Source organism: Suncus etruscus, chromosome 14, assembly GCF_024139225.1.
Source record: "Suncus etruscus isolate mSunEtr1 chromosome 14, mSunEtr1.pri.cur, whole genome shotgun sequence".
In the NCBI taxonomy this organism is placed as follows: domain Eukaryota; kingdom Metazoa; phylum Chordata; class Mammalia; order Eulipotyphla; family Soricidae; genus Suncus; species Suncus etruscus.
This window is the reverse complement of record NC_064861.1, coordinates 28,263,185-28,276,483: the sequence shown is the minus strand read 5'-3', so window position 1 is coordinate 28,276,483 and position 13,299 is coordinate 28,263,185. Positions and strand designations below refer to the sequence as shown.

Genomic DNA, 13,299 nt, shown 5'->3' with positions numbered 1-13,299 from the left:
CTGGGGGTGCCCTCAAAAATTTCAACTTAATTACAGGTGCTGCCATAACCCATCCATAGGGTGCCAGTCCCAGATATAACTACAACAGGGAAGAAAGCAGTGTAAAGATTTTTTTTTTGTTTTTTTTGGGGCCATACCAGTTTGATGCTCAGGGGTTACTCCTGGCTAAGCACTCAGAAATTGTTCCTGGCTTGGAGGAACATATGGGATGCCGGGGGATCGAACCGCCATCCTTCCTTGGCTAGCACTTGCAAGGCAGACACCTTACCACTAGTGCCCCCTCGCTGGCCCCAAACAATCCAGGACATGGGTCAGGTTGGAGTTTGTCAGGATCTGATATACTAATAGGAAATCAAAGGTTTGACTTTTCCTCTTTTATTCAAGAGAACAGCACGTGAGAGCTGGTCCCTGACTTACTGGGCTTTATTTTCATCAACAGATCAATTCTACAAGTTCAAACTCTGCTCTGAAGCTTACCTGTCTCATCTGAGGTTTAGTCACAGCTAGGCTATTTGGAGAGATTAGTATTCACTCTAGAAAAAAGACACAGCCCTTAAACCAATAACTCAACTTTATCTAAAACATTCATTTATTTCACATTAAAAGAACCCACTGGTCTTACCCCACCCCCCAAAATAAGAAAGAAAGAAAAATGGATTCATGATAAATTCCTCATCAGCCACTTCTCCTAAAATGCCTTGTTTCATCAAGTGGAACATCACACCCAAATAAATCAGGGGCTTCTTTCCCAAGTGGACTACGGCTGCAGGAGAAAAACCTCCATTAATCTGTGCACCATCACTCTGGGACATCTTCAGTTAATCAGAGTTTTATCCTGACGCACTGAATTGCTTATATGTGCAAATTACCTTCCTAACCCTCAAAGGCAACCATCCACCACCACCCCTTCCTTTATCCACACAAAAGCATTGTGGAAGAATCTTCCATTTTCTTTCTCAGAAAGGACCAATCAAGGCTGTTTTGAAGGGCTAGAAACAACTGGTTAGAATTCATGTTGGTAGCATTTTTTTAAATTTAATTTTAGGCATGTGGCTTACAGTAGTGAAGGTAAGGTTTTGAGGAAGACGGGCAAGTAGGGAAGTAACAACATGGTAACAAACCCTTGAGGTGTAATAAAACTAAGAGATAGGATTTGAAGGAGTTACTCTGATATTAGTCTCACCCTGGCACCACTGGAGGTCCAGAGAAGACTGGACCCACTACAAAGAAGCTCCAGCAGGAGCAAAGGCCAGGAAAGAGATATCAAAGAAGACCATCATCTGGCAACCCACCATAGCAAAAGGACTCTTACCTAGATAGAAAGTCCCAGAGGGGTGGTTTAGGAGAAACTAAATTAAAAATCAACTTGGAAAAAAGGAAGGGACACATGCATACTGTGGATCATAAGTATAGTGTCTTCATGAACATGTTGCCTGCATCTCCTCTCTTGAAATGCACACTTTCATATTTTAACAATATATGTGTACTGGGGCTCTCTCTGCCTTTGGAGAAACCTGTGCCTTCCCTTCAGTATTACTCTCTCTTATCTTTGCCCTCCCTTTCCTCAGTACCTCCAAATAAAATCTGTTGTATTTTTATTATTATTTGCTGCTCAGCTTCTCCTAAAATTCTTTTTTTTTTTTTGGTCTTTGGGCCACACCCGGCGGTGCTCAGGGGTTACTCCTGGCTGTCTGCTCAGAAATAGCTCCTGGCAGGCACGGGGGACCATATGGGACACCAGGATTCGAACCAACCACCTTTGGTCCTGGATCAGCTGCTTGCAAGGCAAACACCACTGTGCTATCCCTCTGGGCCCCTAAAATTCTTTTCTGTGAGGAAAGACAAGGATCTGAAAAACTCAGGCAAGATCTACAGCTGACTCTCCTTCCCTGCAAAGAGCAATTTCTCCAGTCTGAGTCTATGGCTCCTTGAGAAATCAAGTGGTGGGGATGAACTCATGTGCCAGGCAGAAGAAGTGGACATCAGATGCAGCATGATGGCTGCCTAATGGCATTGGTGGGACTTGGAGTACTTACTGTGAATGAAGCTCTCTGCACATTTCATCAGTCCTAGATCTATTTAGATACATCCATAGGTAAGGGGGTAAGGAGAAAGGAAGTGGTAGATTCCCTTTACAGCACCTCTTTCCTTCCCACTTCACATTAATCACCCCACCAATTCTAGTTTCATACATAAAACATTCCATCTAGCATCATGTCCTCCACCAGTGTACTTCCTTTCACTAGTGCCTGACCCATTTAATCACCCCCTAATATGTGGAACCTCAAATTTACATATTTTAATTTTTACTAGAGCATCATAGCTCCATCAATTCCCTTTCCCCTTGGGCCCTATGGAGAAACTTCCTTGCTATCAACACCCTTCTCCAGAGAAGGGCCTCACTAGCTTAACCAAGTGACGTCTGACCAGCACCACTGTGCAAAATTATCTACTACTAGTAACCAACTTCTAGAATTTCTAGGAGCCTACTGAGGTACACCCCAAACCTATGGACTCATACCCAGCCCCAACCATTGTCCTGCCAAGGTCTCTTCTTGGGCTCCCTTTGTCTTGCTCACGCAAGACAAGGCCTGCTTGGCATCCTCCCCAGTGGTTGTGCTTGCACCCCCTATCTCCACAGGGCACCTGAATGCCCTTCATCAAGAAAATCTCTCCCTGGATTTAATCATCTCTCCCTCTGCACCAAACTCCCACCCGTCCCTTCTGTGAAGAGAGATTTGGCATTAAATCATTACAATCAAAAAGGATATTCTACTTAACCCGAACCTTAGAAAGGATTCTTTGTAGAATAGCCTGAAGTTGATGGCTATTATAGTCCTCTGACAGAAGCGTTAATGATTTGCGGAAAGATAACAAGTTAAAGACACTTTCAGCTTGGCCGAGGAGACCCCCCAGGTGAGGCTCTTTCTTCTCACTGCCCAGAGTGAAGTCAATCACATACTAAGTGCTCATCCTGGAAGCCCCATTGTGCAAAGTTCAGTAAATATCTTTGAGCACATTGACAGAACCACCTTCAGTGTGCTGGGAGCCCAGCCCTACCTTTTCCCCCCAGCCCACAGACAACCAGGAGCCACATTTCAATGGACCAGCTACTGAACAGACTAAACCAAGGTCAGGAAGTTACCCCCGAATCCTGCAGGCAGAAAACCAGTTAACAAGTCTGTCATAAGTTTCTGCTGAGTCAACAAACTGTGCCCTTTCAAGAGGTGTCCCTGACTGCAAAGGTTGAAAACTGCTGCTCTAAAAATATCGCCTCCCTGTGTCATTCCTCTACTCACACTTTGGCTCCCCATCTGTCTGCCGAGGAAATAAAAGTTCACACTTTGTGGCTTGCTTAACTACCTGCCCCTACTCTGGCCCTGTCCCACAAACTCCACTCCCCACCCCTGCAATTTCATTCAGTCACACCCTCCTCCTTTAAGAAGGCCAGCCCACCCCAGCCCAGGCCAGCCCAGGCCAATTTTTCTCCCCTGAAATTCTCAATTGTGTTTCAATCCAGATCATTCCTACCAACTAACACATTTGCCAGATGCAAAACCACCTTAATGGAGTTCTGATTCTTTTCCCAACTTAGGAGGAGAAAGGACATCTGCAGTAGCTGTCAACTTCCACGGGAATTCAACAAATCTCCTATTTTCTGGAAGATGAAATGCCCACATCTTCCATGCCGGTGGCTTATATTTCACCGAGTGGTGTCAGCGCTGATATAGTAACCTCCATTTTTATTGAGCAGCACACAATGTAATTGATGGCATCTGCTGGGGCTGATATTTCCAGGGAAGGCTATTCTCAAGCTCAGCCTGCTGTCCCCATGACTCTGTATAAATAGCAGATAGCAACTACACCTGAGGTACAAAGTGGAGCTTCTCCTGCTAAGATCCTCAATTATCCCCCATAAAGTCATGTTGTTTTGGAGGGGAGGGGTGTTGGGGAGGGGTGTTGGTTATTAAAGCAGATCCAGTTTCCAAGTCTACACTAGAAAGAGGGAAGAAAGAGGAAACAGGGAGTGGCAGAATAGAGGCACTATATGGTTCCAGGAGAGAAAATGTCTCTGTTTGGACTTTTAGGTAATGAGGTTTAACTGCCTCATGTTCTCTTTGTTGCTTAAAGTCTTCCTGGGTCACAGGAAGCTCTCTATGGTGTCCACCTCATGAAGTCCATTTCCATGGGTCTTACTGAGAATATGTCATCTCTGGGAGGAATCCTGGGCAGTCATTCAGGCAACATTTGAGCCTTCTAAGACAAGAAATATTTCTGGGGGTTGGAGCGATAGTACAAGTAGGTTGTTTGCAGGGTGTTTGCCTTGCACACAGCCAACCTGGGTTCTATCTCCAGCATCCCATGTGCTCCCCCAAGTCTGCCAGAAATGATTCCAGAGCCCTGAGCATCACTGGGTATGGCCAAAAAAAAAAGTTTCTGGATATGGACTAAAAAGAATGATTTCACTGCATGTATGAGTGAGTTAATGCTCTAAAGTGAAAGCCCAGGAAGGCCGTTGGGCAGGAGGATGGGTTTTCCTGGCCCAGTTGAATGGGCTGCTCTGGATCTATGAGTATACTTCTCATTTAAAGATCTATCCTTTCTAATGACACCTGCAGAAATGTAGAGTACTTCCAAGGGAACATTTCTAAATTACAGTACCTTCAAAGGCTTTTCTTGAAAATTCTGCAGTGATTGGGTCACTATCTGAGTTGCAAAAATGCTTCCTTGGAAATTGGTAAGGTGAGTACAGCTCAGACAGAACATCCAAAAGATAGCATCCTGGGGCCAAAGTGATAGCACAGTAGTAGGGCATTTGTCTTGCACGTGGCCAACCCAGGATGGACCAGGGGTTCAATTCCCAGATAGTCCCCGAGCCTGCTAAGAGTGATTGCTGAGCACAGAGCCAGGAGTAACTTCTGAGTGCTGCTATGTGTGGCCCATAAACCTAAATAAATAAATAAATGTTTTTTTAAAAGAAAGCATCCTGCACTCTGCCACACCACATAGGTGCCTGTGATCTCTCCTGTCCTGAGACACAAACTTCCCATGTCCACCTATACCACAGGACACTGATACAAGGGCTAGCAGAGTCATCTTCCTAAGTACAAACTCAGGTCCTCCAGAGCTGACCCCACACTCCTCTCCACTCATTCAAAGGATCTGGCTGGGTACTTGTGTACACAATAGAAAGCCAATGAGTATTTGAAAAGAAACAAATAAAGAACAAAGAATGAAACATAGCTAACTTCACATGGTGCCAACTCACCTTATAAGAAAAGCCAAGTCTTGGAAGACTAATGTAGTCAGAAAACCAAGGGGACAGGCAGAATGAGAAAAGTGCTACCATGCTACATACAAGTCAACATCTGTCATTTTTGTGTCAAGCTGAACAACACAATTGTATTAAATACTGCAGCTATAGGAAAAAAGTGAATCTTGGAAGTTGGAATCTTTGGGATCAGCCAGACTTCTCTACATCTCCACACACTGATTGTGCATGTTTCCCAGAAATACAGTCCACCAACATTGCTGTACTCAGACCACAATGGGAACAGATATGTCCTATGTGATGTCCTGAATAATCCTCTGGAGAACTTGGTGGTTTACCCTGACTTGATGAGTTTAGACTTACTAAGGCTAATGCAAAGACATTTCTGAGAACCAATCTTAAAGTCCAAGAGGTAGATGAGCCCTTCCTGAAACAAGCTTCTATTTCAAAACCATGATAAAGTTAGTGAACAAATTAAATACATGTGCCCTTAGAGTCCTCCCCATTTTAATTCTTTCCCAGAGAAAGTGTTTATGGCTCATGAGGATGGAGCACTTTAGTCTTGACACGGAGTATTCCATAAATGAAAGCAATCAGTCAGCCCCAGGTTAGTCTTGATCATTATTTTTTGTTGGGTGGGGTTTTGTGGTTGATATTTTTAAGCAAATCCAAACAATCATTATTCAGGTCAATTAAAAAAAGAAACATTTTTGAAATTTGTTGTAAAGCATACTCTCAGATTTAAAGCATACTCCCTGTTTGATGAAACAATTTCTATCACTCAGGTCAATTCAATCCCAAATCCAGTAAAATGGCACTGCTAGTTAGCATTTGTGAGGGTTCAGCATGCAAGAAAAGAAAAACAAGACAGACTGTTTTATAGAATCTGCAGCAAGAAATAGTGCATCCTTTACCTTGGTCGAATGGCTTGTTGGGATTCCAGTTTCTGAAATAATCATCCTATATAAGGAAAAAAAAATAAAAAGCAAAGGTTAAATATCTGGATTCTTGCATTATTGCATCAATATCTGCCTTCTCACCACCCCTCTCTTACAACTAGGATAAAGCAGTTTAGAAATCATTCCCCAGACATTCAATATGCAATTCAAAAATATATGTATATGCATATGTATATGTACTCTTAAAATTCTTACTAGAGTGAATGGATTAAACAAACAGTGGGAAGTATAAAAACATTTCTACCTAATATGGAAGCAGTATTGCTCTTCTTGGTTTGACAGATAAGTGCAGACACCACCTAAGTGCAAGGTGTATTTGCTATCAATTATATGGCAAGGGATGATGCCTCACTGCTCTCACTTACGATTAAGACTCTGTGCTTGTAACAGCTGATAATTCAACTGTCAACATTTCTTTTACATGGAGACATGTAACTGTGGTGCACAGTTTCAGTTTCCCAACACCTAAATGCAGAGTGCCATTTACATCTTAGAATTAAGCACATTCAACTTAATGTAATTTGCTTTAAGTGTGTGAAATTTAAAAAAAAAAATGGTGGTGGGGGCCAATCTGGTTGACTCCTGAGTCTTGCATGCACCTACCTGAAAAGCTCCATTGACTTGCAATTGCTACGATCTAAGTCTCTGGCATGTCCCTCATATCTGCACAGTTACATTCACTTTCCCCCTCCTTCTAATACTGCTGTCCTTCTACAACACTGCTGTTTTCTCGTTCCTTTGTCATGGGTGCCCATGTACACCCACTGTTCACTGGCACATTTATTCTGGCAGCTAAATGCCGTATTTTCAAGGTAGAGGGGTTTCACCCAAAGGTATGACCCCAGGACAATTTTAGGCTTTCTATCCTTTTCAGATCATTTCCTCTCGAATATATCCATATGATTTATTTGCTGCATGAGTTTTTGGCAGATACTCTGAATGCCACAGTCTGAGCAAACTATCCAAAATGAGGCCTCAATCTCTCTTCCTGAGAAGGTAATTTACATCAAAGTGTACAATTAGTTTAAATTATTGTCCATGCTGTCTCCTGCTGCATTTTATCTTCGACACCATCTCCTGTGAATTTCATCAGTCTCTGTGCCGTTCAATTACCTGGCTTTATTAGAGCCTTGTTGAGTTCACCTAAGCCCTTAAATAGATTTTAGGAAACTGGATTTAGAGTAAAATCAGAACATATTGCTTCTTGGGCAGTGATTCCATTTTGCAGAACATGAATAAAGATGAACAGAGGATTCCTCTGGATCCTGGGGAATCTGCATTAAATTATTTCTAACTCCAAGGAATTGTCCCACTTTGCTCTGGCTTCAATTTTGTAGCATAATTTGACTTCTCACCCATCTGGTTAGGATGTCTCTGAGGTCCATACCATAAAATATCCTTAAAACATTTGCAGCAATCTCTGTGTATAGGTATCCACCATATACCTCCACTTACTATTTCAAATATAATGTTGGTCTTCTAAATTATATGGCTCAAATTATTTAACCAATGGTAAATGATTCAATAATAGCTGGAAGGTAGGTGGGAGTTTTACCACCCAATTCTCAGTTCAATGGCCCTGATACTCTTAAGCCTTATGCACAAGTATGTTAAAATATATTCTGCTGTTAACAAGAGCAAGGAAAAAGACAGTCCTTTATGAACTCATTTGCACCACCACAGGAAAAATAAAACATGTACTTAGGGTTCATCTATGTCTTTACATTCAGAGAATGACAATGTAGAACCTTATAAAATATTTTCTTAATTTAATGTGCTGTTCTAATACATGAATGCCCCTGGGAGCTTAGGACATTTGTCCAGCAGAAAAACACTGGAGCCAAAGACAAGTTCTTCACTTTAATTCCACAAGCCACATTCTCTCTGATGTCAAAGAAAGGTTTGAGCCAGCTTCAAGAACTGAATATTCCCTAATGATTTTGTCATACTTGAAAACTTGGATGGAATCAGAAGCATTCTTCTGAACCTTGTCACTTTCCCAGGTTAACAGTAATTGCCATTTTTACTTTTTATTCGTAGGGAAAAAAAAGCATAGTTTTAGATATAAAAACCTCTTAAAGCAGATACCTGCCTCAGAATATTTAAACCCACTGAAAATATAATAATCCTTCCTAATTGCTGCCAAAATGTGAAAGTACACCTTGAGTGAAAGCTCATTATGCAAAACAAGTCCTTCAAAGAGCCTCTTGCCAGGCAAGGCCAAACCAGGAAGAAAAATGATTCTTCATGCTGATAGCTTTGCCCTGCCTTATAAAAGTAGATTGTCCAAGCCAATGAGCCTGGTGCTGCTAAAATCTTGGGTGTATCTTATTTGGAGCTGTAGAATTGAGAAAAAAAACATCAGAGAGCCTAGTTTATAAAAGTGAGTTGGGGCTCTAGGCCTCGAAGTTTGAGGGATGGTCCAAGAACAGGTGAGCAGAGAGAATCATCCATGGGCACTGCTGCAGTGAGGTACCCTGTACCAGCTGAGTGTGACCAGCCTACATAAACAGCCAGGCCAGCTGGCTTGTCCATACTGACCAATTTACTCTTCCTCTTGAGAATAGAAACAGTAAGGGGTGGGGCTGGGGGACATGGATGTATTTCTGATGAGTCAGAATCCAAATTCAGATAGGTGACATTTCAACAAAATGAACGTCTCTTCTAGATGGATTCCTGCTATAAATATGCTTGTTCCTAGCTCCCACTTCACATCAGGATAATTAAAGCAACTTTCTTTGTCCTTTGCACACCTGCAAGTGGACAAGCTCCTGTCCTACACAATGGTCCATGGACTGCAACTAGAATCAATGTGGTAGACCAGTGGTTTTCAGCCTGTCTATATGTGCAGGCCAGTGCTTCCAGTTGATGATCACTGGCTTAAGGGACAAGGGCCTGACCTCACTATCAAAACCAGGGCCTTGCCTCACTGTTAAAACCTGGGCCCAAGGCCCAGAAGCTCCCACCTCATTTTGCTTTACTTTTCAATCTAAAGAAAGATTTCGTTTATTTCAAATTATTCTAAAAGAGGTCTATGACTTCCTAAGCTACAAGTTCTCAGTCTCCAAAAAATTTACAACTGTTGCCCCACCAACACTCCTCTGTGCTCTCTCTCCCTGGTTGTCCCTGCTGTATGGACCCCAGAGCTTGGTCAAGATTCCAGAAAAGTTCCTCGACTTTGCTCTTCCTTTTGGCTGCAAGAGGTTACCACCTATATGACTCATACTGTGCTGGAAGGCATATGGGAGGTTTGGACCAAACTGGCCAGGAGTGGTGTTTCAGTATGAATTGGCCTCTTGGCTAATAATTTTATCCTCTAGTGGAGAACTTCTTAAGAGCAGTTTCTAAGAATTATTTCAACAGTTATCTCTACAGACCTACATCAAAATACAAAGGTGAGCATCTAAACAGCCATTGGTTACACTTAGAACTTGTTCAGCTGCACATGGCTTTGTCTGGGAAATGAGGATGGAAAAAGGACTGGGCTCATCTGCACCTAAACCCATGATCTTTGGGTATCACTACTCCAGCCTCAACTGCACAGAACAGGGGACAGTCTCTACAGTCTACCTAGCCCAGCCTCATCATAAGACTGCTCAAAGGTGGATCTGATGAATCCAGCTTTCAGAACAAAGATCTGGAAAAAAAAAACTATATACTTTTGAAAGAGTCCTAAACTAGAATACACTGACTGGTATCCAAGGTCATTAAGAATTGAAGGGCATGCAGAATCACTGCAAGAAAACCCCAAAAGTCTATGAGGTACATGCTTCCACATGTAGAATGGACTAAGGAGGTGAGTATTGGTTCAGAGAAGAATGTGTCTGTAAAGGACCATGGCCCTAATACTTAGAGTTTGCTATGGCTTAAACACAGATAAGACCAGATTCTTCAACTCACCTACAAATTAAATATCCTACCCAGAAAGGAAAGGCTCATGGGAAGGATCCTGTAAAATGGTGGCACCCAATGACTAGTTCAAAGGAATTTGTAATTCTGGATTTCTAACTTCTTTGAGATATTCTACTTTGATTGCATTTATGAAAAAAATATGTTTAAAATATATAATTTTACAATATATTCTTGTATATGATATAGTAAGGACATAATATTTATCATTATATGTCAATAAAATATGAATGTTATATATGTCAAGCAACATTCCTCTCTATAATACATCTTCCCATAAAAATCTCAAAATCTATACAGAATGCTGCAAAATACTCCTGCTATAAATACAAATGGGGTGATCTCTTCATCTTGGATGATCATAACTAACTGTAACGTCTGTAGGTTGTATGCATATTAAATGAAAGCCTGAATTTTTATTCCATAGTGCCTCAGTCTCCAAATAACTGACAGAGTTTGGCTTAAGTATTCCCTAGGGATTATCCTTTGGGGAGGGGTAGATTTCAGCTCCCAACAGACTCTGATGAAGAGATGGAATGGAAGTGGAAATGACTTTTTGAACCACATAAGAAGATGACAATGTAATTTATTATATACCTTATGGTTTCAGATACCACAGATCAAAGACACTCTGCTCTCAAGGATCAGATCATTTCCCCTTCATGCATATTTTAGCTAAGTTGTTTGAACCTGCAGTTTCATCTGATGATCACCTAAAATAATACAAATTACCAGCCTAGAAAGCAAATGGCAGCCTCATTTGTCTCAACCAGGAATGAACAGGAGAGGCACTTGCAGAGGAGAATTAGGTACAGGAAGACTGGCCAGCCTCTATAAGGTCTTCCACAGCCCTTAGCACAGGAATCACAGCAGGGAAAATCCCTGCTAGGTCTAGTGGAGCCTGTAGATCCTGGCCTGTGCTTGCCTCACTTTACATGGTCAATTAAGGGGCTGTAAGTAATCCATCCTAAAAGGTATTCAAGGCTAACTAGAAATTCAATAAACATTCACACTACTTGGCTAGAGAGAACAAGAAGGGGTGGTCAGTGGGCAGGAAGAGCATATTTAAGATGCTAACAGACACCACTGGGAAAAGGACATGTGATGGTTATTTAATTTAGTAGTAAGTAAATTCCTGGTAAGTAAGCTATAGGGGAGAAATAAAATAACCTTTACCTTTTTGTTTTCTTCCTGTTTGCTTGGGACCACACCTCAGAGTGCTTAATAGGTTTATTCATATTTCTATGCTCAGGGGTCACTTCTGGTGGGTTCTAGGGGCCATATAAGTTGCTCAGGATGGTGTCTAGAGTAGCTTATACACTACTATCAGTTCAGCCCAGAAAAACTCCATTTCTGTGGAAGGAAATCACTTCCCACATGCCCACCTCTTTGCTGAGTTGTTTCTGGTTATACCTCAGGGCAAGAGGCATAGTCTGTCTTCTCCCACCCAGGCCTGTCCTGTCCATAACCTATTAACAACTCATGAAAAGCCTCAATGATGTGTCATAACTAACTGACAGTGTTAGTAGGGACCTGACACCTACCATCTCCAGTCTTCCTTCACTAACCCCACTCTTGAGAAGTTCATTCACCAACAACTGGGCACTAAAATCTACATCAGCACCTCCCAGGGATATTTCTCCCAGAAACACCTGGGCAGAGGTTACTCCTGAGCAGAAAAGGATTTTACATGTGTGTCCCTCAAGGCATTACCCCTCAATGCAGAATAAGCCCTATCCAAACTATATATAACATCTTTCTATCCCTGTGAAATCTCCAAAATTGTTGCTGGTGTGTAGAAAAGGACAGGTGGGTGCCTGTTTATACACAGATTCAAAACTCACTTTCTTCCTGAATAGAGTGATTCTTTGATAAATTGGTCTGACATTTGGTATAAAGTCCTGCAGGCCTTAGACAAAATGATTTAGAAAATAACAATGTCAGTTGCTCTGCTCTTTCAATAAATAACCCACCAGTAAAACACAGATAATAACTGGCAATCATACTTGTACTGTAACTAATGAGAAAAGATAAAGCAGCAAATGGACTGTTTATATGCATTTGATAAATTGCATCCCCTGGATATACCAATGAAAAATAAATGTGTGCGGTGCTGGTTCACTGAACTAAAACAAATATTTACCACTGAGATTCAGGATTTAGAATGAAATTTACATTTTACTTGGCAACTATGTTGATGCTATGTCTACATACAGTTGAAAAGGCGAAAACCTACCTCAACTTCCTGAGTACGAAAGCATTTTAAATGAGGAAAAAAAAATAAAAGAATCACATCAAACAATAGAAAGAGGAATGTAAACATTTTTGATCATTACATTAAAATTTTAAATTATTATAACATCAAGAGGACATCATCAGGTAATTTCCCCTTAGTCACCCACCATCTTTCCCTTGAAATGGTACATTGTTTGGTAAGTTCATTGGAAAGAAAATTAGGTTATAGGGGAGAATAACCCAAGGAAGGAGCTATCTGTATGTGCTCTAACAATCTGTGGTATTACTGCAGAACAGTGAGCAAAACTGCAAAGAAATTAACCCTCCATCATGATTACTATCTGCAAGGTATTCAAATGAATCATCTGTGAAGTTCATTGAAAATCCCAAGATGACATCAGAGACCAAGTATCATGAGTCTCCTACTTTTATGCAAAGAATATCTTTGGTTTCACAGCTTCAAAATAATTCAGTTGGGTCTATAAATTCAAGAAAGACCTGGGATTTTGTTCTTCTGCAGTAAAAACAGAAGAACAAAATATAAAAACCAAGACTTTCTCTTTGTACTTCTCTGATCACCAAGCGGGGGAGGAACAAAATCTGTCTGAGTTGTTTCTTTCTATGGGAGAAAACTGCAGATTGAGAATCCTGTGTAAGAGCATGTCCTGGGACCAGAGATGGGATCTGATCCACCCTCTGAACTCTGACCAATGAAAGAAAGAAACATCAAAGAAACTGTGTGAAACACATGAACATAATTAGAAATTTTATTCTCTATTAACAGGCACATAAAATTGCTTAAAAAATAAAAGTTGTTTGTGTATGTGGCCTTCTCCAGGGGTTATAGAACTTAAACATCCCAGGAGTGTGGAGAGAAATGATGATGATGTCATTTCTGAATCTTACCAAATAGGCCCAAATATA

The 13,299-nt window shown here is 41.2% G+C and overlaps 1 protein-coding gene across 1 annotated transcript in view; it reads right to left on the bottom strand.

Annotated features, from left to right (window-relative positions):
- The window catches only part of SPOCK1 (SPARC (osteonectin), cwcv and kazal like domains proteoglycan 1), a 504,908-nt gene that overhangs the window by 254,602 nt on the left and 237,007 nt on the right, over positions 1–13,299 (bottom strand). The window contains exon 3 of the mRNA XM_049786017.1: positions 6,187–6,232. Coding sequence (XP_049641974.1) covers positions 6,187–6,232 — 46 coding nt within the window. The remainder of the gene's footprint in view (positions 1–6,186; positions 6,233–13,299) is intronic.